This window comes from Calidris pugnax, unplaced genomic scaffold, assembly GCF_001431845.1.
Source record: "Calidris pugnax isolate Ruff unplaced genomic scaffold, ASM143184v1 scaffold171, whole genome shotgun sequence".
NCBI lineage: Eukaryota > Metazoa > Chordata > Aves > Charadriiformes > Scolopacidae > Calidris > Calidris pugnax.
Window position 1 is genome coordinate 4,331,299 of NW_015091064.1, and position 26,159 is coordinate 4,357,457.

General features: G+C 38.6%; 1 protein-coding gene across 2 annotated transcripts in view; it reads left to right on the plus strand.

Annotated features, from left to right (window-relative positions):
• TAF1B (TATA-box binding protein associated factor, RNA polymerase I, B) overlaps window positions 1-24,164 on the plus strand; it is a 49,033-nt gene extending 24,869 nt beyond the window's left edge. For both annotated transcript variants that reach the window (XM_014956722.1, XM_014956721.1), the window contains exons 9-15: window positions 11,318-11,465; window positions 13,503-13,680; window positions 13,995-14,041; window positions 16,778-16,868; window positions 17,309-17,379; window positions 18,729-18,954; window positions 23,519-24,164. In XM_014956722.1, the coding sequence (XP_014812208.1) occupies window positions 11,318-11,465; window positions 13,503-13,680; window positions 13,995-14,041; window positions 16,778-16,868; window positions 17,309-17,379; window positions 18,729-18,954; window positions 23,519-23,711 (954 nt within the window). In that variant the 3' untranslated portion in view covers window positions 23,712-24,164. The remainder of the gene's footprint in view (window positions 1-11,317; window positions 11,466-13,502; window positions 13,681-13,994; window positions 14,042-16,777; window positions 16,869-17,308; window positions 17,380-18,728; window positions 18,955-23,518) is intronic.
• Window positions 24,165-26,159: the final 1,995 nt, after the last annotated feature.

The window sequence follows — 26,159 nt, forward strand, 5'->3', positions numbered from 1 at the left end:
TGATAAAATTCTTAATCCTATGTTGTGAGCAGTTTGGAACAAGTCTTGAAAAACTGTTACCCTCTTGATCAGATTTACTTGAGGGGGAGGGGAATGGGGTGGAAAAACGAGAAAAGGGCAAACCTGCCCCATTCTGCATCTACTGAAATATGATCTCTGGGATTCACAGTTATGAGACTACAGATGAAGCAAATACAGGTTGAAATGACTTAGATTTTCTTCCTGTCCAGCAGTTGACTTAAAGAAAAAAAAATAAATTAGTCTATTTGGAGAAATTAGTAGAAGCAAAAGTAAATTGAGTGGGAAGGAGGAGACCTTAAAAGACAGATATAACCTGGGTTTTGGGGGTTTTGTTTGGCCTAATTACAGTGAGTAAGTATTACACATTAGTTTTTGGGTTTCTTTAAAAAAAGATTATAATTCAGTGACGCATGAGCTGCTGTTAAAACACACAGGTACACCTTTTTTTCCCCCCAATGTCTGTTTTATGTCGAAGCACACCCATGAAGTACATATCAATCAGCAGATTTGTCCATGCTGTTATATTTGTTAAATAGAAAGAGATTTTATTTTCTTAGAGAATAAAATTTGTAACATTCTCTCAAAGCTGGTGTTATCAATGCTATTATGCGCATGTACCAGCCTTAATTTAAATATCTGTGTGATCTTAATTATACATGTTTCTGTAATCCCTTCATGATGCCGTTTTCAAACATGCCGTTGTTGTAGCCCAGATACATTGGAATTATTTCGTAGTAACTCCTGACTTCCAGTATAGTAATAGAGATCAACTTTGTGTTAATGTATAAATCTATCATGCATCCTTATTTTGAAATACTCCATGGAACTCTGCTTGGGTGTTTTTGCTTTTCTTACTCTCCCTCTTCTCAGAGTTACAGAAGAACTAAATAAGAGGTACAGAGTGTCACAACAAGGATCGTCAAATGTAGGGACAATTTTCCTGCAGAAAACAGTTAACTGTGTCTGCTTGCCTTCCAACCTAAAGAAGAGGTGACTTAAAGGAAGATGGGGTGATAGTTTGTAGAACGTGTTTAGGAGGCAACTGTTCAATGTCTCTTCCAGTCCCAGGACTGGGAGGTGTCAGAAGAGGCTGCAGATTCAGAATCAAACAGCAGGAAATGTGGCTGCATATGTTTCGTGGGGAACTGGTGAAACTCCTTGCAGTAGGATGTTTTGGTTGTTAAAAGGGCCAGAAAATGACTGCACAAATGCCACGAAAGAAAAGGTACCTGGAACAGAAAAACACAGAGATCTCACTGCTGACTCAGGCACAAATAGTGTGAGGCTGCACAGATACTTGGTAAAGTGTCGTCGTGGCTTGTTTGGTTCCTGAATCCCTCCTGCTCGCTGCTGGATGCAGCACTAAATGGATCTTTTTGGATTGATGTGGTACAACAACTTTTTTTGTTGTTGTTCTGGTATTTTAGTTATGGTTTCACTTTGTGGTTTTTGTGTTCTGAGGAGACTTTTTTTTTTAAGATCGTAAAAGTTCATTTTTCATTAACTAGTTATCTCACAACAACTTCTTTTTAAGTCATAGTTCAAGCCTTTAAGTTAGGTGAACCAAATACCATCCTTTAAAGTTTCAGATTTAAAGATCTGGAGATGTTTCTTATTCGACTTGAAAAATGTTGAGGAATGATTAAACAGCAAAAGTATGTAAAATCATTGCTTAAAAGGGGTATCTCTAGCATAAGCAAAGAATCCTAAGCAATGAAAATTATACAGTTTTCTTAAGTAAAAACGTTACTTTTTGAAAACACGTTTTGCATGCCTGTATTTTTCTAGTGAACCTTTGGTTTGTTTTGGTGGAGGAACTAAAGGAATCGCTTGTTTAAAAACTTGCAATGTAAAATTTGATGGTGTTGAGTAGTCATGATGATCCCAAGGCCAGGAGGAAGGAACGCTTGCAAGACGTCTGGCCTAGAAATGTGGCAAGAGAGAAACGTGAAAAGCCGTGTAAGAGTAAATAAATTCTAGGTCACGGGGGATCCATCCAGGAATGGCAGGGATGGCAGCTTAAGGGTTTTTGCACTTTACCCATAATATTTCTAAACAGCCTTCAGTTCTGTACAGGTTTGGTTTTTTTTGCCCCTAAAAGTAAGCACAGTTCTTGGATTTGTGAATAGATTAAGCTAATACGGTCTTCTATTCATGTCTTTGAATAGTGATTAAGGTTTTAAAGTTAAGCATATGGAATTTAGGAATTACTGGAATGAATTTGCTTTTAGCTGAGACCGATATATAAGTGTGATAGGGTGTAGTCATTAATCATTTCATCTCATATTGTTTCTAAACCAAGATAGCGTCTCAATTTAACATGCAGGGAAAAAAAATGAGCTGCTCCGGATATCTTTTCCTTTTCTTCATTTAATACGGGACTTTAAGCCTGCTTTAGTGCCTGCCATGTGGAGCCAGCACAGTTGCAGAATATTTTGGTTCTTTCTCTTCTTTTGACCTGGTTGTTTCCCCTCATCACAAGAGGGTGGCTGCCCGGTGGCTGCTCCTCCGTGGCCGGGCTCTCAGGGGTGGTGTTGTGCTGCTCTATCACAAGGTGGAAAACTGGGGCAAAGAGACCTGCCTGAGGCAATGGGGTGGGTTTGTGGCACCATCATGAAGAAACCTGAACATTTCGTAAATCCTGTAAAGTTGTCCCTGTATTTAATTTTTTTTTTTTCCACACTGGCTTTTCAAAAGGATTTCATATCACTTAATAACCTGCTGCTGGCTAATACCCAGGTTGTCAGGTCATCACGCAGCTCATAGGAAACTGCTGCCGTTTGGATTGTCTCACACTCCAGGTTTTGGGGAATTGCGTGTTTACATTTTAGTTTGGGTCTGATTCAAACAAAGTAATTCCTGACTAAATCTATGAATAAACTCATGAATGCAGGTCAAATGTTTGCTCTGTCTTCTCCCAGAGTGTTCAGGCTGGAATGACTATGGCTTTCTGCTTCCCTGGAAAGTGTATCCATCAGACTGGCTTTTAGACACATTCCTCTGTTTGCTGAGATCCTTTTCTAAAAACATTTAAAGTCTGATGTGTAAGAGCCTCTTTTCCTGACTAACATTTGGATGAGATTAATTGCCATACAATTATTTTTTTCTTAGTGGTAACTATTTAAAGAATTCAAATTAAGACAGAAGCCGGTCATTCTTGTTTATTTAAAAAAAAAAAAAAATCTTTGAAGAGTTATAAAATTCTAGCCATACAAATTCTGCTAATTGGCTGTGACTTTCCAAAACAAGCAGCAATTCCTGCTGTGGTTTGCTGGTGTGTTGAGATGGCTCGTAATCTTAGTTTTGTTGGGAGTGGGTGTCTCTCTATCTGTGGGATTTTTTTTCCTGTCTGATTCTGTATTTTTTGTGCCTTTTAACAGGTGCATGCAGTACTTGTTCAGGATAGAAAGTAGTGCAGAATTAAAAGAAGCAAGGGTGAGGCTTTTATTTGAAAGAAAAAAAAAAAAAACAGCTGAGGAGGAAGTTCACTGCTGAAAGGGTTATTGTAATCAAGTTTATCATGGGAGCTTGCTGTTGTGTAACAGAAACTCTAGCTTGTCCATACCTGTCTTAAAGCATTACTTAATGAAGAAAGAAAACAAACCTAACAAAATATTTGTGAAATTCAATAAAATTTGTTCCCAAACTCTTAAATTTCAGTACATTATGACAGTTCAGCTCCTTATTGGATTACTTTCTCCATTTGTAGAAAGACTACATTTTTTAGAAAAGTGGTATTTGTAGAGTTAGCTTGTGAGCATGATCAAGCTAACGCTCGAGCGCGTGTCTCTGTTGGTTTAATAATATTGAAACTCATTTATTCAAAAACCACTTTAGCCAGGAATCATGTAATGAACAAGATGTCTTCCTCTAAAAGTAGTATATTAAAAGGTCTGCTCTGCATCCAACAAAAATATCTTCTTTTTTTTTATTTCCTCTAGTTAAAGAGTACAACTGTACTGGATGTTCAGTGAGCTTTTTCTCTTGTGTGTGGGTTGCTGGCTCATCCACAAGCCATCTTGAATTCTTCAGTAAAAACTACCTGTGTCAATTTAATGCAGTCTAATATCTTAGTACAGGTAGATATTTTTTTTCTCTCAGATATATAAACTTTTTAATTGAGTTGTCTTCTAAAATTAATCTTTTTTCTATACAAAGGTCCTTCTCACTTCCTCTGCAACAATGATTAGGAGTAATTTGGGATTTTAAGATGTAGTAGCTGTTTCAACTGAGGCAGTTATCAAAGGAGAGACCAAGAGAGAGTCTGCCAGTGCGAAGGCTTCCATGATTTTCAAATGGTATCTTTATTTTTCTTCCCACCTCCCCACCTCCTCTGCCCATTTGTTGCCAGGCAGATAATTTGGGCAACGTGTTTGCCTGGCTTCAAGATGGACAAATTGATTTTGTGATCTTGTGCTAACCTTTGTGTTATCCTTTCTGCTTGATGAGAGGCTTGTAAAGCAGCAACTGCAAGTGTATACTTGACCTCTTCATATATTTTCTAGTGGAAGAAGTCTCATGAGATGCATGTTTCTTAGCAGTTATCTAAATGGACTTGTAGTTTCACCCGTCTTTGTTCTCCTTGTCATTTGGTTCCCTTTTAATAATTCCAGGCACACCCTCTCGCTGTTACATCAGCATCTCTATGTGATTCATGGATATCAGGGTTTGAAGAAATTTACCCACTTGTTTAGTCCACATAAAAAGGGCTGCACCGTGTCAGACTCGAGGCTGATGGGATCTGCTCTCCTGTTCCTGATAGTTACCTAGGAAGGGATGCAGGAGCAGGGTGCACGACCTCTCCCCAATGTACTTTCACACTTGCCAGCAATTCACAAGTCTGGGACATTTCTACACAGATGTGGTAACAAAGCTTACAATGCCCAGCCTTTACATCGTGTGTGTCTTTTCTGTGTACCCTGTGTTCTGGCAAGGAAGACATTCATGAAAAATTTAGCTTGAGGCTTCACAGAATCGAACAGTGCAACAGAGTTGACCACATTAGTTTTGCTATCTAACCTAGCTGGGGAAAAAAGTTATCAGTGAGTGCTGCTGCTTTTTTAAAGTCTGCATTCATAATAAAACACAGTGCACATTTAATTTGTGTGTGATTGCTGTTGTATTAGTTTGCTGCTGTTCCAGGTGGAATGGGGATGGTCCGTGAGAGGGGGACAGAGGTCAGGCAAGGGGGGAAAAAATGTTGTTTAAAAAATATACACCAGCAAGATTCATTTGTATGGGAGGTAGCCAGATGGGTAGTACTGTGAGAGTACACACAAAGCATGGAGAGAAAAATCTCCAGTAATCTGGGAGTCTGGGCTAGCCAACAACATTAAGGATGTAGTACATAATGATTGGTTCACAAGGTCATTTAATTCAGTTTACAACAGTAATTTGGGTGTGAATTTCACAGCTGATACAGTTATTGTCTTTACTGTCAATTCTTCTGTGTAACCTGCGTGTGCTGTGGCTGGTGTCATCCCACGTCAGGCTTATGCTGTAGACGACCAGATATATCTCAACCAGTTGGGCAGCAGAAGCAAAGTGAGGTGACCCAGGCTCCATAGAGCACTCGACTGCTGTGCTTGTTGTTGGTATCTAATTTTACCTTATGGAATTTCAAAGCTAATTTGGGTTCCTGGCAATGTGTTTTTTAGTGCAGGCTATATTCAAAGGTGTTTACACACATTAGGGCATCCACTTGATTTGTTGTTGTTACAATAAATATCTTCTGTTTTATGAACATGTCTTGCCTTATGCAAGGATTGTGTTGTAAAAACCCTTTCTCCAAGCCTCCTAGCCCGTTTTCCAAATCTTCAAGTTAAATTGCTTTCTTAGTCCATTTCCTGAGAAGTTTGGTACATTCTTCTTCTAACTTTGGTCTAGGTTGACTTGGTCATCTTAAAAATTGTGAAGCTGTGCTGACTTTTATATCCAAACTCCAAATGTCAAAGATTCCCAGAGTTCAACAAAAAGCCAGTGATGAAAAAGTGAAGGAATCTTATTAGATTTGTGTATAAAATGGCCATTAAAAGAATGGCTTAGGAAAGATGTCCACTGCTGAACATGAGCAGCACAGGTGAAGGTAGAACTTTAGAGAATATGCAGGTGCGGGAAGAAAGGGTTTTCTGGATGGAAATTCACAGGTAGAAGGATGATGAGGAAGGGAACTACGCTGGGAGAAAAGTACTGAACAGGAGAGGAGGATGGAAGGGGAAAAATATAAAAGGGAGAATTTAGAACAACTCAGTAACTAGTTATTTTCAGAAAGGATAGAACATTATCACCATAAAATAAACTGAACTGTGAATACGTAAGTAATGGCTGCTGGGATGTTGTCCTGATACAGAAGGAAAACAGCCTGTACAGTCATCTAAGAAGAGAGTCAGTCAGACCACATGTAAAACCAGAAGCTATCGAGCCTGCGAATGAATCTAGAAAGCCAGCCAGCACAGACTGCTTTCTGCTTGTTGATCAGCAACATTCTGATATTGTCCAAACAAGCAGGAGAGGCTGCAATCTTGGCTTACCCAAAACAATTACCTGTTACTGTGATCTGATTATCATGCTAATAGTTTGGCTCATCTGCTTCTGAAAACCAGCTTGTTCTTTTCTGATACAGGTGAAAAATTCCGTGTAACTTTGGAAGATAAAGGCAACCGATTTAAATAGTCTCATGAATATTTATTATCATGAAAATCTTGTTCTAGACACTTCTTCACTGACTTAGTAGTGTGTATTTTGTCCTCCTGTGTTGAAGATGGCAGGGGGGGAAGAAAAGAAAAAGATATTCTCTAGTAGTCATCTGTCTTATTGCTTTCTGGAGAAGATCTGACGTTACCTTATTTGTGAGAATAAGATACAAAGATTTGAAAGACAAAACAGTTAAGAAAAGATCTCGGTAACCTCTGTACCCAATCTAGACAAGTTATAGGCTCTGTCAGCATTGTTGATCAGTCTTGAAGAAATCCCAGCTTGCGAAACACCTGAGAAGGGCTAGCAGGTGGCATAACTTTAAAAGGGTTTTCTGTCAGTCTTCCTGAACTTATTAAGCGCCCTCAAGGGTTTGTAACTGAGTTTTATACGTGGAGTGTTTCCCAGGTTCTGGAAACAAGGTTGAGAGCTCAGTAACTCCACGTGCTGATGGACAGGGGAGTTGTCCTCATATTTAGCAGAGAAACACAACTTGAAAATACGTAACACAAAATTCTTTAATTTATGGTTGGATAAGCAAAAGTTATAGGTTGTGTGGGGTATGATCTAACGCTGTCCCCTCTTCTCCGGGTACTTCTCCCTTGGGGTTTAGTTGCAGGGTGCTGGAGGCAGAGTTTTCTCACCTGAAGGAGACCCCAGCTCTGGATCTTGCTTTCCTAGTTGATTTGCTGGTTGTCTTTATCAAGTTCTTTTTTTTCTGGCAGAGGTACATAGCTAGGTTGAAGGTGATAACTTTTATTAATTTTGATGCTGCATTTTTGCTGCATCTTGCTTTTTCATAATGTTGTCCTAACATTTGCTATGTTTCTTGTGTGGAATCTGGATGTTTTCTAACTCTCGCAGTACGTATGAAACTTTGCAGAATAAGAGATTTGCTCAATGAAGACACAGCTCTTTCAGAATTAAACAGGGTATGAGCAGGGTATGTAGTGACTGATGAAAATTATCAGTGCTTGATGACTGAAACGCTCTACAGTCTCTGCGGCCCTCAACCTTTCAGCCTTCAGATCTTTGCTGTGATGCGTCCTGCAGAGATGTGATCTTGTGTCGGATCCAGCTTATGCTTGCAGTTTACAGTCCAAGAGATTACTGTGCACTCCTGGAAGCGTGGCGTTAGGTGCCCCTGGCATCGTCGTGACTCAGCGCTGTGTTGTAGAAACATGAGTACTACAGTGAAGGCTTTTGAGCTTGGGGAGTTAAGCCCTGGAAAGTAGCGATTGATTTGGTTGGTCTTTATGGTGGATTAGTGTATGCCCTTCCTAGATCTGCACGTCCAATTGTGTTTGCATCTCTCTATGAACACTCATCAACTAGAAACATTTTTTTTTCTGCTAATATCCTTTCTAAAATAAGCCAGATGATAGCTCTCGGTATTGATTTTTATTTGCAGTTTTTACACCACTTGTTTACTCTTCAAAAAGAAAAGAAAGCATGAGTTGTCATTGCAAAGCAAAGAGTGTTTTCTAGCCATTTTGGAAAAGAACCAACTGCCTCTCTAACTTGCAAAGAAACACTTGGAAACAAGAGTCAGTGTTGGGCTTGAGGAGGAAGGGGTAGATGATTCATTAGTGCCTAGGATAGGAAAGCTGTCCCCTTAGCCTGATGCAGTGAGAGATGCACGGGTATAAGGTGATAAAGGTGCCTACCTTGAGCCCTCCAATTAGCAGTTACATTCCTTAAAATACCTCTGTGTTAAATTAGACTGTTCAGATAACTTCACAGGTGATAGATAGTTCACTGTTTGAGAATGGGAATGCTTCAAATGACTGAATTCCCGTGTCTTAATTTATTTTCATCTATGATATATTATTAAGAAGCTGCTAATTCAACTGCTTTTCATTAAAGGGAAAAATGCATTTCCTTTCTATCTAATTAGGAATAGTATTTATGTGATGCTTTTACTTTAATTATCTGGGACTAATTTTTCTCCAAATACGCTCAAGAGAAGTTAACATATGATTCAGGTGTTCCAGATTGTTTTGGTATTCATTTTAGCATTGCTTTTTAAGAGGGATGGAAAGTACTGTGAGCCTGGTCTACTGCAGGAGTCTCGTAATGCGTGTTTTTCTTGTTTCTCAAGATAGTCCTGTAGCAGTCTAAGCCAATTTTTAACACTGTTTAGAAAATATAATGAACAGGATACAACTTCCTAACTGTTACAAAAAGTTGCATGTGTAATAGTAAGTGACAGCAGAATTATTCATTTGCTGGAGCATGTGTTCACACAGTTAAGCAAGTCTGAACTGCAGTCTGAGGGGAGATAATTTGAAAAAAAAGAAAAGGAAATGTTGGCAGTCATTCAAAACAATAAAATTTGAGCATTGGCTACACAGCTCATTAAAAGAGATGAGACCAAATGATTGAATAAAAATGCATCATTGCAGTCTTACTGTTGTTTTAAACGGATTGCTCTGTTTTTATTCTGGTCTAGAAAAAACAGAAGCCTGAATTCACTCTTGTTCAGGAAAGTTTTGAACCGGTGCACAAAGCGTAAACCCCTGCTCAAGGAAAGTCTCTTATGCACAAATTGACTTGATAAATATGAATACCTGATAAAGTGCTCTACTGAATTAGAACTGCCAACACAAGCAGAAAAAGCATTGCTTTTTATATGTTTAAAGTGCTAAAGCAGCCTGAACCACTGAAAATTATCACTTTATTACTTCTATTTACCTCTTAATTTCAAATACAAAGAATTAAGAATGTTTAATAAAACAGTTGAAGTATTGAGAAACGAGGGTCCAATCTTACAGTCCATACTTACGCAAATGTCACCAGGTCCTGCTGAGTTCATTGTGAATAAGCGTGTCAAAATCTGACTAAGTTATATTCTCCTCTAGCAGGAAAACCTCAGTAGAAATTGGGAGGACTTTCTTCAGGCAGTCAACAGTTTTGAAAAGAGTTGCAGTTTTACTTTCATGAATAAGTATGCAAATATAGAAGTAGATATTTTCTAAATAATAATTAAAAAAAATATTAAAGATTCTGTGGGAAGGTTTTGAAGAATGTGGGCCTGCTGCTGAATAGGAATGGGGACATGGTCACAAGGACCCAAGGAGGAGGCTAAGGTGATGAATGCCTCTTTTGCCTCAGTCTTTGCTGATCAGAGTGGCTTTCACCAGTCCCAGGTCCCTGAAACCAATGGGGAAGTCTGGGGGAAGGTAAATTTACCCTTGGTGGAGGGAGGATCAGGTTAGGAATATTTAAACAAACTGGACTCATGAAGGTTAATGGGCTGTGACGGGATGCTGCCACAAGGGCTGAGGGAGCTGCCTGGTGTCATCGCAAGGCCACTGTCAATTTTAGAAAAATCATGGTGACTGGGGGAGTTTCTTGAGGACTGGAAGAATCCAGTCTCGCCCCTGTCTCAGAAACCCAGATCACCCCCGTATTCAAGAAGGGCAGGAAGGAGGATCTGGGAAACTAAGGGCCTGTCAGCCACATATTGTCATGCTGTTGTTGGGGAGTAACCGCAGACACCAGCACATACTGGAGGGCTGACGGGTTGGAGAGCAGCTTTTCAGAAAAGGTCCTGGGAATTCTGGTGGACAAGGTGCTGTGAAGATGAATGTGAGCCAGCAGTGTGCCCTTGTGGCAAAGACCACCAGCATCGTCCTGGGCTGCATTAGGCAGAGCATTGCCAGCAGGTCAAGGGCATGATCCTTCCTCTCTATTCAGCACTGGTGAGACTCATCTGGAATGCTGGGTCTGGTTCTGGGTTCTCCAGCACAAAGGAGATGTGGACATAGTGGAGTGAGTCCAGTAAAAGGCTGTGAAGATGATGAAGGCAATAGAGCATCTGACAAACGAAGGGAGGCCGAGAGGGCTGGGGCTGTTCAGCCTGGAGATGGAGAAGAGAAGACTCGGGGGGGGTTATGATGTGTATCTGACAGGAAGGTGCCAAGGGAAGACCGGATCCTCCTCACTGGTATCCAGTGACAGGATGAGTGGAAATGGACGCAAATTGAAATACAAGAAATTCCATTTAAGCACAAGGAAAATGTGCAAACTTGCATGGTGAGGGTAGTGAAACACTGGAGCTGATTTCCCACAGAGTTTGCGGAGTTGCCATCCATGGAGATACTCAAAATCCAACTGGACATGGTCCTGGGCAACCTGCTGTAGCTGACCCAAGCAGGGGGCTTGGACGAGATGGTCTCAAGCAGTGCCTGCCAACCTCCACCCTTCTGTGGTTCTGTGATCTCTTACCTCTTCAGAGAGTTCACCCTCCATTGCACCTGTATTTTTATATATTTTTTTTCCAACGTTCTTTTAATTTTGGAGCATCAGGAGACACACTGATCGCTTCACAAAAAAGGTGGTGGGTTGGTTGCAGATCTGAAGCAACTTTCTACTTGTTCCTTATTAATTTCATGGGCTTTTAAACAAGCACATTTCTCTTTGCAATACTGCAGTCTGGCTCCATTCTTGCATGTGTGTTTAGTGACAGAGCACTAAAAGAGTCTGTATAAGTACTTCTGTATTAAATAATACAAAATTTAACATCAATAATTAATTTAAAATCGATAACAAATACGGTAATAGAGCAATTGTGTAACACCCTCTAACCCTTGTTTTTCAGTCGTGGCCTGTATATGAAGAAGTACACAACAAAATGCTTGAGCTTGCAGCATTTTTAGACCTGCCTCGTTTTCCAGATATAACAGACAGCTGCTTCCTTCACCCAGACATGTTGTGCATGAAGTACTTGATGGAAGCTAATTTACCTGGTAAATATTTTCCCAAACCCCAACTGATAAAATTTTTCTTTGGTTTATTAAACTCTAGCAAAAAGACTTGAATTACTACTTTAAAAGTGCCTACTCTTTTCCTTCTAATTTATACCCATTTAAGCTTGAACCGAAAGATAATTTCTATAGAAAGCACCTTCATCAAACATTTAGAGTATGTATTATAGGCCCAGATATGCAGGGGCACTCTGGTGCTGGCTCTCTAAGGCTGTGGAGTGGATACTTCATTTCAAATCTTTCAGTATCCATGAGAACTAAGAGGCACTAGTTGAAGTCCCTTGATTTATTAACTTTAGCTAAATGGTTCATGAAGCTAGGACCTGATGCTTAGTGCTAGAATTGTCTCATATATAATACTGAAAATATATTCTGTAATACTGCATATTAGCATTAATTTTAGTATTAACGGACGATGCTGTGTTACAAATCAGCTCGTGTCTCACTTGATTTCCAATTTAGTTTTGAAATCATATGTTGCATAAATATTGAGTATTCTTGTTTATCCTAAAATTAAGTCTTGAATATTACATTGCCAGAGAAAGACCGGTAAGTCCTAGTAGGTGAACTGTGTCTGTTGGGCTACCTCCTGTCAAATACCACTATCACTGTAGAGTTCTACGGACAAATAGCCTGTAAATTAATTTATATTTTTTTTCTCGAAGTGTTCCAACAATTAATAGTTTTGGGGTTTTTTATTGTCTTACTTTGCAGTTATGTTGAACAAAGCAACTTGGCTTTTCTTTGTACTCACAGTTGAACGAAGAGAAGACAAACAACAGATTGAGGACTAAAATCCCAGGGTAGAAATTCTTATTTTGTAGTTTTACAGCAGCGTTGTGCTGGAGCCTATAGAGGATCATATTATGTTTCAGATTTTGAAGTATCAATTGAATCAGAGAAGCAGTTAGAAATTTGGCATTTTCAGATTTATTACAGAGAAATACAAAGCAAAGTACTCTTTGAAAATTACTGTAAAATAAGAATATATTGTCCTTTGCTTTTTCCTTACAACTAAACTTTTTATCGTGTAGAAGCGTTTTTTTACAATTTGAAAGAGGGCCGCTGCTGTTGTCTAGCAACTCTTAAAAAACAAATTTAGCAATGAATTGTCCGTGCCTCTTGGGACATTATTTAATGAAAAAGCCATTTAAAGTATATGAAATAAAAAAAAAAGTATACTGGCAATATTTATAAAAAAATTTGGTTTCCTGATTTTGTTTAACTTTTACTGTTATATGCGAGAGGATTAAAAATGAGTTCCTACTGAACTCTTTGTAGGCAGCAAGAGAGTACAAAGTATAGCTGGATTAAGGTTGTACTTAGTCATACATTGCTAACCTTTGTGGAATCTGATGGTGATGTAATCAACTCCCGTATTTCTTGCTGAACAGGAAAGGTGAGAAATTTGGGGGGTTTGTATCTGTGAAAAATAAGCGTAGAGTAATGAGAGAGTGTAGAGATACCGTAGCTGCCCGGGGAGCTGGAGCCCCGCAGTGTCACCCCAGCTTTCCCCTGGGCTGGGGGTTGTGCCGTGATCAGCTGGTCCTACCCAGCTCCCTTGGTACAATTAGCCCCGTTCCTCCCCGTGGTGCCGGATCCCTCCTTACACAGGTGTTTCACCAACACACAGGAAAAAAGTGGCAAGTCTTTGGCTTTGGTGGTTCTTTGGAACAGTATTTGTGTAGATTTAGGATATTCTTTCCCACAACAGTGTTCAGGATTTGAGTAACACCAAAACACTATTAAAATGTGATTTATTTTTATTTTTCGCCATGTGAATCCATGGAGGAAACATGTGTGAACAGTCACGACTGGTTCCCATGTAAGCACGCCAAAAGTTGCCTAGTACTTTTAAAAATACCCCCAAATACTTTTCAGCCGGAAAAAAACCTGCTGTCTAATGGTCCTAAAAGTCGTAAGCATTGTTTTCCTCAAATGACCAACAGATTTGCACTGTACAAATACTTCTAGTTTGTCTCAACAGACTAATTTTATGTTTTTATTTACATTAATCAGATGAATTGCATAATTGGACTTGTCGAGTGGTGAAAAAGATCTCCATTGGAGAAACGGATTTCCTGACTCTTGTGCCTGGAAATAAATCAACAAGAAATGTGAAATATGATGTTCTGGCTGCAGCAGTTATTGTAGTTGTGCTCAAGTTATTGTTTTTATTAGATGATCACTATGAATGGTAAGTGTATGGGCAAATCTGTAACAAAGCTCAAATTTCAAAGAGTGCAAATGATTTTCTTGAATCATTTCACTGAATTTTCTTTCTTTAGTAATGTCAGATTTATAGTATTTGAATTTTGATTAAGTTCAGTAGCATAAAACATACACCTGAGACGTTTTAGACATTATATTTTACTACTTTGTAAAAATCATCACTTTGAATCTGAAATTTGGAGTAAAATCAGGGTGTAATTTTTGTGGATTGTATTTGAACTTCTTGTGAAATGTGCAGTATTTGGATCTACAAAATAACCTGGTGTTATTTTTTTTCAGGTTACTTTCTGACTTCGCTGAAGAAAGAAATAAAAACAACAAAGAAGGTACATAAATATTCTAGTGGAAGCAGCCTTATGATTTTTGGAAATGAAATAACTTTTTAATCGGGCTTAAAAAGACTTGTCCTATTGATCATTAAAATTTGGTTTTGTCATTTATTTTTTTAACACATAAAGTTGTCTCAGTTTACCTGCATAATTCTTGTTGTACTGGATAGGGGAATTTGGTACACATTTGCTAGGTACTTTTCTGCTTCTCCTTGTGCATGTTTGCCTCTTGTTTCAGAGTTTTATGCATGGTAAGTGAAGATGAATGGATATGCAGTAAAGAGGGAACGCACTTTGATCGTAAATAGCAGACACTTATTAGGGGCATCAAACCACGTTTATGATAAAATCCAAACTTGTTTAGTCTTGTTAAATAAAATGTCTTAGTGTGTAACATATTTCAGATGTAATCTATTTTCTTAGTCCAAATAATCCTGAGAGAGTGTGGAAAAGCTAGCAGCAATTAAGATAGAGAAGATAATGGTGTGAACATGGTTCTTTGAGGGCAGAAAGACCAAATCAAAGATTAGAAATCTTCAGGAAGATGTTCCATGGCCTGATCCAGATCACAGTGGAAGATAAGATCAAAGATATGTTACAGTGTATTATCTTTTAAGCCTTCCATCCAGTTTTGGGTCCATTTTGCCCCTTCTGTTACTTTCTGAAAATTTATTTAAATAATCAAATTGGTATTAGCCATGTGTGAGCACAATTACTGCTGTATCTAAAGATAGTCGTCACTGTTAACTAAAACTGGTAATTCTCATTTTCAAGTGGATACACAAACTTATTTTGGACCTTTTTTTTTTTTCTTCTCCTTTTCATTTCCCTTGAAAACTTGAAGTACGTGATAGTGACGGGTAGAAGTTGTGCAACTGCTTACAAGCTGAGGCTCAAAGCCATTAATGTCTTAATGGGGTTTCTCCCCTATTAACAAGTCTCATTGCCCTTGGGAATTAACAGCTCATTCTTTGCCCACTTTTTTAATTTAAAATCTGCTGGTGCAAAAGGATCCATATGCTCTGCTATGTTGTCCCAGTCCTTAAAATGTTGGGGTGACGGTGAGCAGCTGCGCAGAGGAGCTGATGTGAGAATTTCTGTTAGAGCACTGATTAGTGCCAGATCTCAAAACTGCCTCTGGCATTTTCTCAAAGTTAGCGTGCTGAAATGAATAATGGTTAATACTGAGTTTTAAAGATCCAATTTATGTTGACTCCATTCTCGATTTAACTATCCTTTCTCTAGTCCTTTTTTTTTTTTTTAAATTAAAAAAATAGTATTTCAGCTCCTGCAGACTGGAAGCTGAACAGTAGTAGATAGTTGTAGTTACCTAGTATGTTCTATGAACTGCACATACACAATACTGTTTATGTCCAAATAAAACGTGATGAGGTGTATATATGTAAGTGTGTATCACAGAGCTGTGTGTTTTCTACTGGGCTCAGCTGTATGAGCATCAGACGGGCAGTACTGGCCAGGTAAATGGTTATTATAGAGTAGCATCATGTCTTTGACAATGGTTTTGCTTGTGACAGATGCTTAATAATTCATAGGAAGTTAAATAAAAATTTCTGTCTCCTTCCCCTTTTGACTGCCCTCCCAGCAATTTAAGAGTTCTTACTTAAACCTCTGGGTTTAAGGAGCTAATATAAGAAGTTGTATCCACACATTTGAATTTTAAGAAATACTGAAGGGTCTTTAATCCCTTCATTTGTCTGTTGCCTTTTGAGTCCATCCATATTTTACCATTTAAGACGTCCTATGGCAGGATAACTTGAATAGCAAAAATGCAGATAATACAAAATGTATGTAAGGCTGATTATAAGAACAGTATATTCACCTTCAAAACAGTTTAAACAGCTAGCTGGCAAAGCTAGGCATGATGCAAGCATCGCACGCAGTGCAGCTGAGGTGATGGGGAAATGCAAAGCCTGGTTAATTCACAATGCAGATAATCCACCCATGGGTAATAAGAGTTGATTACATTTTAAATATATAAATCTACACCAGAGTTCTGTTTGGAATCCTTATACTTACTGTACCCAGTTCGTCTGCTTCAGTCCTGTGCCTCTTTGGAGCATGGGTGATAAATGGGCTGCTAGAATGGCACATGCCTTAATGTTTTTGCATGTGCTGGCAAATATTTGTTCAGATACAGAGTGAAGTTCCTGTGCTCAAAAACATGGGAGGCTGATATGAAATGAATACACTTGTCTAGTCCATTCTTCGTGCCCTGTAACATTTCATGGATAGTAGTATAAACAGTGAGGAGCTGATGAAACTGTTTGAAATCTTACACCTGAGCTTGTTTAGGTCTTATTTGTTTAAACCTGAGCTTGATGTGTAGTTTCATTAATCCCTTGAAGTCAACTTTCAAACAGGTGAATGCCACTTCCCACTGGAGATCGAGTTCATTTGGTAGAGAAGGGGTAGTTCCTAGGCTTAGCTTTCAGAAAGGAGGGAAAAGGTTTTAATTGTACTATATCTATGAAATCTGTTCCAAGCTAAGGAGCTTCTTTGCATTTCTTAGACATGCTGTTCTTTCACTGCATTTCTGCATTTCTCCTTCTTTCAGAATTGTTAGACCAAGTATGTCTTCTGAAAGCATGCAGAATTTAGGATAGGTTTGCATACAGGTGGAAGACACAGGGTCTAACTGTGTGGAGACCACCTTCTGTGTATTATGTGTTTCTTTGACTTCTTTCCAACCTAAAATGTGAACGTTTTATTCAGGTGGTCCCTATTTTGAGTTCAAAAAGTGGTACAAGGTTATCAAATGTTCCTTGGATGTGAAGCAAAAGAAACTGGATGAAGAAAGAGCCAAGTAAGAGGTTTTTAAGTACTATTTCTTTTTTTAAGGTAGAAAGTTTTATGTGAAATCCTGACCCCCACAGAAATTAAAAACGTTAAGAATTTGCTTCATGTTTCTATCCATCACGCTTGGGTAAATAGAGCGATTAAATCCCTATCTTAATTTTCTATGTACACTCATAATGCTTATCCAGCATATTAATTAAGTGCTCACTTTGTGTGACAAGTAACTGAACACTTAACTGATTACAGTAAATCTGGGCTTACGTGCCTCAGTTTGCCTACTCTGAAGAAAGACTTCCTAGATGTGCTGGGGCTTTTAATAGCACTAACTATTAAATTAGTTTTATTTTATTTTAATAGCTTCAGTAGTATTTGTAGGGAATTAATATTCTTTTACTTGTTTGCTCCAGCTCTCTTTTTCCTAACAATTCTTATGTCTCCTACTGGTAGGTATCAGTGGAGATGTGAAAAGCCACTGTTTTATTCAGCCAAGAAGAAATCTAAAGTTCTGAAGAGAAGACGTGAGTAAACTTTGCCTTCCCAGCAAGTCAGAAATCTGCTCCAACTTTTCCCATCATAGAAAATCCGCAGCCCTGACTGCGATAACATTTACATCTTATAATGCTTTCTCTTCTCTCTTTCATCTCTGGGTACGATTAATGTAGTACTATTTTACAGCCTGTGGCTGGAATTCTTCAAACAGACGTTTTCCTCATGATTAACTGAAACTGCCTTTGCCACTCTTCCTAATGACCTACTGCCGTCTCGTTCACTGGGTTGGTAGTTGCCTTTATACAGTTGTCAACTTCATGAGTTGTTGGCTGGTCTTCCATAGCTTTCCTGTTCCTTTTCTCCTTGACTTTATCCTGCTATGGATATCTCATTATGTCCTTTGGTAGACCTTGCCATGTCCCTCTTGTCTCCCACTCCTCCTTGCAGTCTTCTGTAGAAGGTGAGGAAGGCTTGTCTGAGCGTGGCGTTGCTTGAATAGCTCGCTATACATCATCAGAATGTAGGTACATCTACTTTATTTTAGTAGCTCCAGTAGTACTTACAAGAAATTAGTGTTTTACGTTGCCACAAAAGCAAACAAACAGAACAACAAAAAATGCCACTTATCTGTGGAAATACAGAAAAACAGCATTTTATTCAACCAAGTTACATCTGAAGTTCTTGGTTCTATGTTTAATAGTATCTAGCAAGCAGCCAATTTCTGGGGAGATGTTAAGTGTGGCAAGTGATATTTTTCCCTTTATATACTCTTCCAGTTTCTGGAAGTGATTGATTCAGGGACTTCTAAACAAATGGTATAATCCCATTTGGTTTGAACCACACATGTTGATTTCTGCTTCAAGGATGCAATTGGGGTTTTTAAAGCGTTCTTACTCTTGAAAATTCGGTAGGGTTGATCCTGCAGTCCAGTCATGTTCCATGGAAATATACATTTAGGTTTATTTATTTCAAGCTGATCACTTGCTCAGATGCCCTTTAGTTCCTGCCTTTATAAGAAAAAGTGAATAATAATTCACTGTTCATAATTTCTGTGGCACTCTAGATTCCTCTTCTGGCTCTGTTTCTCCTGGAGCTAGGAGACCACCACTTAGATTATGGAGCTTTACCACCCGTTGTTGCAAGGAGGAGTGTCACATAATGCCATTGCAACTGGGCAAGATTTGTGCACTAAGCACGTGACAGAGTTGAATTTTAAATGGAATGTGGGGTTTCTCAGTATTCCACACAGAGGTTTAAAGGAAAAAAAAAATAAAAAGGGCACAAATACCCTATTTTCATCCTGTATTAATCATCTCTAAGCAGTATTCTAGTACTTAATACTTTTGCCTTGGGTTTTTTTTTGTTTCTATTTGTACAGAAATCGTTGTGAACTTACAGAATCAGTTTGGCAAGCTGTCTGGTTCAGTGCTACCTGCTGAAAAGCCAAATCCTTCAAGTTTTCAGTTAAGTTGGTCTGAAGAAAACACAGATGGGAGTTGTTTTCATGGGCATAGCCTGAAGGGAATTTTGCAAGAAAAATGTGGTTTACTTACAGCCATGAACCCTGACTATTGGCTGTGTACAGTTAAACTATGTAATGAGAAGTAAGTATTCAAATTTTTTTTAAATACATTTTGGAAAGTTCTCCTGAAAGTAAAGTGAGATATATATATATATGTATGTTTTTGCAGATGACAAATATGGGGTGTGTACGCAGCTATGAATTCACATCTAGTTAAACTCATTTGTAGAAAGGGGCGTGTGTGGAATGGTTAGTCCTGGATTGGGAGTAGACAAATTGTAATATGAAGAGTGATCAAAGTGAGCTTTAAAGAAGAGAGGAGATGAGACAAAATCAACAACTAGAGTCACATGGCAAGAGTAGCAGCTGGGTACAAATATTCAATTCACTTCCTTCTTCGTAGTATTTTAGAAAAACCTTGTGCCAGAGTGTTGTAGTAGTAGTGTTCATAGTATTTTAGAAAAAAATACTCTCCAGAGAATGGGAAAACGGTTCCATTCCTTTCCCCCTAGCCCCCGAAAAGCATAGGAAATTAATTTCCAAAATTAGTATACTGCTTTTGTGATGGCCTTAGTCAAAATTGAAGTTAAAATTAGCAGTCGGAGTTCAAAAAAGCAGGCAATTAATGCCTCCAGAACATTTTTTTTTTTTTTAATTAGAAGTCAAAATGTCTTCATCACTATTTCATCTAAGTATATCGAGAATCAACAGTTGCATTTTTTGTAAGCAGAAAAGTAGAAGGAGAAATTTTTCTTATTAGGAAAGTAAAAGAAGAAATACAACAAAAGAAAACATTTGGTGCTGTTAAGGAAGTTTAGTGTCTGTCTTTACTTGATAACTGTTCCCAAATCCTGACTTTGCAAGTGAAAGGGAATTTTTATTTTCAGTTAAGGGTATATCAAAATCTATTTGATATGCTATGTGTTGGTAAAATTATTTTTTTTCAGGGACCTCAGCAGCAATGAGAATGATAGCCCAGCTGATTCAACCTTGTACAAAACTATACAGATATTTAATTATCTGCCTGATTTGTGTTGAACTTCTCACTCTGCCTTTCATACCTTCTCCTCTTGGGTCAAATAGTGCAAAAATTGGTGAATTCTCTACTTGGTGGGTGCTGGCAGAGAACCATGGCCAGAGAGAGAGAGCAAAAGCCTTGCTGAGGGAGTGTAGGAGTTTGGCAGCATTTACTCCAGAGAAAGGGAAATATCTAAAATAGTGTTTCTGGTGAACTCCGTGGGTGCTGTGGATACAGCTTCTGGATCATACACTAGATTTTGGGTCTGCCATTGGTTGTATTGTGAAATCCTCCTCCAGAAGATGAAGGTACTGGTGGGTAAGAATGAAAAAGATGAACTTTGCAGATGGGTTGGATTCTCCTGAATTTCTCACATGTGCAGTTAGAGTGTGGTGGTTTTGGAGAGGAGGCCAGGGTACGTTAATGTCAAACGAGATTTCATTAGTGCGTGAATAACATCTTAAATGTCTTTATCTGGTATGTACTCCTAAATGGCATGCTTAAGAGAGCAATGGCCCCTACAAAATCTTAGAGATACCTTCTTGATTTTTATAACAGTAAATATTCCCCTTAAAAATTACTGGCTTTTACATGTATGCAGTCTTTTCTGTCTTTCAGTGGATTTATTTGCTTATCTTTATTTTCCTTTTCACATTACCTTTCACATATCCACCGTGACAGAAATGGGTTGGAATAATGTAAACACAGTGTTATATTACAAGAGCTTTGGTTGTGTGGATTCATTCTTTTGTATGAATAAGAAGCTTTTTTTTTTGAAGGGAGGAGAGGTAATAATCCTTTTACCACAAATTTGCGTAAATCTTATGTACACACTGAATGAGTGGATATTTCGGTGTATGTTTGTGTGAATAATCTTTCATGCAAAGTCTGTTTTAAGCCTACATTTTCATATGTAATATATTAAAATGTTAATGGCAAACTGTCATAGCCTTCATGAAACAAGATTTGAATTTAAATTCTTACCGGTTAAATTTCCCATTATATCATTTGCAATGCAAGTAGTTAATTATACATCTGACACTTATTTAACTTTGGAAAACATCATCTGTTCCCTCAGATATGAGGTTTTCTCCTATGCAAGTGTTTGTTTTTAGTTCTATTATACATACAATCTTACAAATACTCTTTCTCTAAAGATCAGCATGGTCTAACTGGGACTACTGAAATGCTTTAATCCTAGGACTAAGGTATGGTTTTAGATCAGCAGAGCTGAGATAGGTCAAATGGTTGGTAAAATGCTCTTACGTTTTCTTTTATTTTAAAACTTTCAGTTTTAAACCAGATTCTAAATTAATTTGGTATAGAAGTCTTTAGGTGATATATGATGAGGTATTATATAATGTGTGGAAAATATTGATAGAAATGTATTTCCCATATCACATCTAAATTTAAAATCACTTTGGATTTTTTTTAGCTCTTCGGAAATGCTCTTATGGTAATTAGCACAAAAATGGCACAAAATGGTGCAAAAACATGTGTGTGTTTAGGTACTCTTGTGAAAAGTGTAACTCCAGGTAATCGAACAGGTGCTTTACAGTAGGGATGTAATTGTGCCTCAGAACACACAATATCTCTCTCTGCCCTCCCCCCATGAAAACTGAGATTTGACACCTAAGTTGCCATAGGAGCTGTGATTGCTGACTCTTGGGGTTAGGGCTGGGACGTATCAAAAAGTCTTAATTCTTATTAGCCCAAAAATGCAGGTTGGGTTCAGCCGACACTTCTCAGTGAAGCTGGAGTTCAGTGAACGCGTGGGGTTGGGGGGTCAGCTCATTCGTGCTGACGCTGCCGAAATGTCCCATTTAATTCCGTTTTTGTAAGAAGTCTCTGGCAGCTTTTGAGGAACATGAGGTAGGGTGTAGGGTGGGATGTGCAGCACGAGAAGCCTAGTTTCAGATTTCCAACCTGCCAGACTTCAGGAGGCTTTAAACAAAGACTCTGCTCCCTGAAGTGCGGCTTCGTGGCACTCCGGGACGGGTCCGTCTGTTCCTCCAGTTTGAGGAGGTAAAATGTAAATGTTTGTTGGGCCAGAGGGAGCGAGCAAATGACTCTATAGTCTGGTAATTAGCACACTTGCCCGTAAATTGGGACAGGCAGGTTCCAGTCCTTGTTCTGGTGAATATTTAAGACCGCTGCTCTGAATCAGACAGAGGGGAAAATTTAAACTCTGCTTCTCCACATCCCAGGGCAATACCTAGTAAGCTGGAAGATACATAGGGCTTACATGGTGAAAAGCACCTAAATCCCCATATCAATGTAAAAGATTTTTTTATAAAAATGAAACAGCTGAATTTTATACTATTTTAAACTAACCACTTATAAAAACAAACTTGGGGCTAACCCAGAACAGGGTATTTTTCCAAACTAAATCGCTGAACTTCATGTTTATGGAGCTATCTCTCCAGTCTGTGCTCCATGTCATCTTTTGTTCAGTCTGACACTTGGTACCAGCAAGTTCAGTCTGCTATTTTCGTTATATACTTCATCAGTAAAATCACCTCACCGTTTTCATTAACATTACCACTGTGAAAGCTACAGAATAATTAAGCAGAAGGCTGCTACAGCACTAATTACTTTCTGTTGACCTGGTCAATGTTTACCCCAGTGTTTCCTATGTTACTCCATTGACTTGAACTTAGATTTTTTTCTCTCTTGTTTCTAGACAGGTAATTTACATTTAGCCCACAAAGGCAACAGAAAAAATGGATGGGTTATAAACCCATGCAGTAGCGTTAGGAAGAGGAGAGAGGACCCTATGGAGAGTGTGAGCAAGGAATAGAAAGATCCTGGGGTGTCTGCATTGGATCACAGAATGGGTTGGAAGGGACCTTAAAGATCATCAAGTTCCAACCCCCCTGCCCTGGGCAGGGACACCTCCCACCAGACCAGGTTGCTCAAAGCCCCATCCAGCCTGGCCTTGAACCCCTCCAGGGATGGGGCAGCCACAGCTTCTCTGGGCAACCTGTTCCACTGCCTCACCACCCTCACAGAATTTCTTCCTAATATCTTAATCTAAATCTCCCCTCTTTAAGTTTAAAACAGTTACGCCTCATCCTATTGCTACACTCCCTGGTAAGTAGACCCCCCCCATCTCTCCTGTAGGCCCCCTTTTAGCTACTGGAAGGAGCTGTAAGATCTCTCTGGAGTTTTTCTTCTTCAGGCTGAACAACCCAAAGTCTCTCAGCCTGTCCTCATAGGAGAGGCTGGAGAATCTTAGAAATTTAAAAAATAGAGTAAGGTAGCCATTTTCACACTTTACTACATTTGCTAGAAGCTGGCAGAATGAACAGAAGTTCAGTTTAGTCCTGAAAGGTGAAAAACATTTTTTTGCCTGTTTGAGTATGATCCTGATTGGTAGTGCAGAAGCCACACAGGCTTTTCCTTCTTACCGTGGCTGCACCTTCTCAACGTGTCTCCATCCAGTCCTCTACTTCAGGGCTTTGCAGGAGTGGGTCCTTTCACAGAATTGAGTTGTAGGCCAGAATTGGGATTTCTGCTGTTGCTAAAATGTATAGTTTTCCTCTAATTACATTTAAATATATAAATGCTAGCTAAATACTAAGTACACTTATAATTTACGGCTTTTTTTTTTCCCCTTTCTTTTTAGAGTGTGTGGTCATCTGGCTCATTACAGAGACGTGGACTTTCCCCAGAGTTACCATTTTGTAATAAGGTTATTCTCCTTTCTTCTGAGGGTACAGCCTTCTTATATCCATGATGAGGTGTGTGTGATAGAACACAAACTTTTTAATAAAAAACTCTGTAAAAAGCCAAAATACAACACAGGCCAAAGGAAGTAAAAGGCCTAAAAATAACAGTATTAAAACCACGTAAATTAGTTGGTTGAATCCCAAACCATGGTATTACATCGTTCCTTTTACCCGCATGGAAATTTTTCGTTAAGATAGTAGTGCTGAGATCTACTATTGTACTTTAGTTTTAGTGTCATTTTAAATATAAGTTACTGATTTCCAGCTGGGAAAGTTACCAAGGAAACTGTTTATCACAATGTATCGCCTCGCTTTGCATCAGAGCCAACAGGAAGCTATAAAATTACCATTTTTTTGGGCATAATTGTACATACTTTATACTGGACAGCATGTTAGCATCTAATTACATTGTGAGGTTTTGCAATTAAAATATTATCTATTTTTTTACCAGTTGTTGTATGACAGCAAATACGTTTCGAGATAGTAATGTTTACTTTGGTTTGAAATGGCTTGTTAACAAATAAAAGGAGCAGTTGGTTGATATTTTCACTGCAGTGAGTTTTTTACTCATTGTTTCTAAACGGGCTGTTCTGGAGCGACTCTGGCGCTGTTTTCTGTGTTTCCCTGCATCCTGTGTATCTGCCAGACTCCTGTTATGCCTGAGCCTCTCATTCAAGTTAACACCTTTCAGGTCCGTGCTCCACTCCAGGCTTCACAGATTTTGCAGCTACTTTTATACCTGGCCCATCCTATTTCTTGTGCAACAATAACTGCCGGGTCCTCCTGTCATTCATCTTTTGTGAGGCTACTGTAATTTGAATTTCTTCTGGCTGCTTTATTATCCAGCATCTTCAGCAGCTTGCACCCCAGCCATTCTACCAGTTTCTCATGCTCCATCTTATTTATGCACTGTGTTTTTTAAACTCTTCCAGACAATGTGTAAATGAAGTTGGGTGCTCCCACTACATTAAAGACACCGTAACATATACATACGTTGAACAAGAGATGTTGAGTCGATACCCAGATGAATAATGCTGCTTTCAGTTGAATGAAATAAAATTCAGCAACTCCAACCAGTACAGAAGTTGCCAAATCTATTTGATCAAAAACCTAAATCAACAGCTGTTTTTAAGCATTATTATGCTTAAAAAATGGTGTCTGCAGACTTTACAAAGAGTAATATCTTCCTTCCTGAGCAAGGGCTTCAGTGAGATGTAATTTAGGAAGGGAATCAGTTCCATGAGCACACTCCGAGTATGATGGAAGGGTTCAAAATCTGTTGCAGTTCAATCCTTGAAGCTGTTGCTTAAAAATTGGGAACAGGCAAATGATAGGAAAGCAGATGTGCTGCCCTGCCTGTCTGGAGCAAAGGGATACAGCGGTATTTCAGGCATGGGTAGAGCAGACAGGACTGTTAAAGGTAAGTTGTAATAGTTACTTGGAAATACCAGCAGACCTGGGAGGCTTTGCTGGCTCAGTAGAGGCAGGGTGTAATTGAGCACGGTGTCCTGGTTTAAGGTGACAGAAAAGACATTTTGGGTGAAAGTTTTTACTTTTTCAGATATTTTAGGTATTTATTGTAGAAGAGGGGTTTAGAGCAATGGTCCTACAAAGTGATTGTAACGTGCAGATGAGAAGGCATAGTTCTAGCCATGCAGAGCTAAACTGTGCTTGATGGGGGAAGAGGAAAGAGCAGACTGAGCTGTTACTTGTTGTATGTATTAGAGATTTCATAAGTGGGTACAGTTTAGCATTTCTAAATCTCTTGCCACATTGTGCTAGATACTTCAGACCTCTCACAAGATGTGTATTGAACTCATGTTTACATTAATGGGCTCAGAATGTACCAATTTGAATCTCATCTTGTGTCCGGGGTCTGTGTTTTAAAATGAGGCATTATCTGTTATGTTTGACCTCACCTGAGTGAATTACTAAACTTTGTAAGTATCTGGTAAATTTACTTGTTGTTCTTGTTTTGGATGAGTATTCATATGGGTTAAAAATCTACAGAAGTGTAATACACATTGTCAGTGTTTTCAACAGTCCTTGCTCAAGCGACTAAAAGTGTCTCATTCTTTTTACTATAATACCTGTAAAAGTTTTGAATTAACTATCTAAAAGACACCTTATTATACATAAAGGATTTATTTAATTCAGAAGTCTTTATTTGAAAGCCTTATGCATTTAATTATAGGTACACCTTCCTTTTAAAACTACTGCAGTAGTAAAATCTGAGCTTCATAAATTAAAAATACTGTGCTCATTGTTACATTGTTACAAACGTAACAAAGCTCCCTTAGATGTTAGAATAAATTAAAGCTGTACTTTAATAAACTGGAATAAAGCTTGCAGTTAATCATCGAGAGCCATGTGCCTTCTGGACACATAGGTTAAGAGTCAGATGTAAAAGTAAAGGGTGTGCCCCTGAAATATTTAATGTTAGTTCTATCCAGTTTAATCAATCAGCACTTATGTTGGAGTAATGATGTTGAAGAAGCTGACGAGCCACAAGAGTGCCTTATCTCCAGTGAAGTGTAG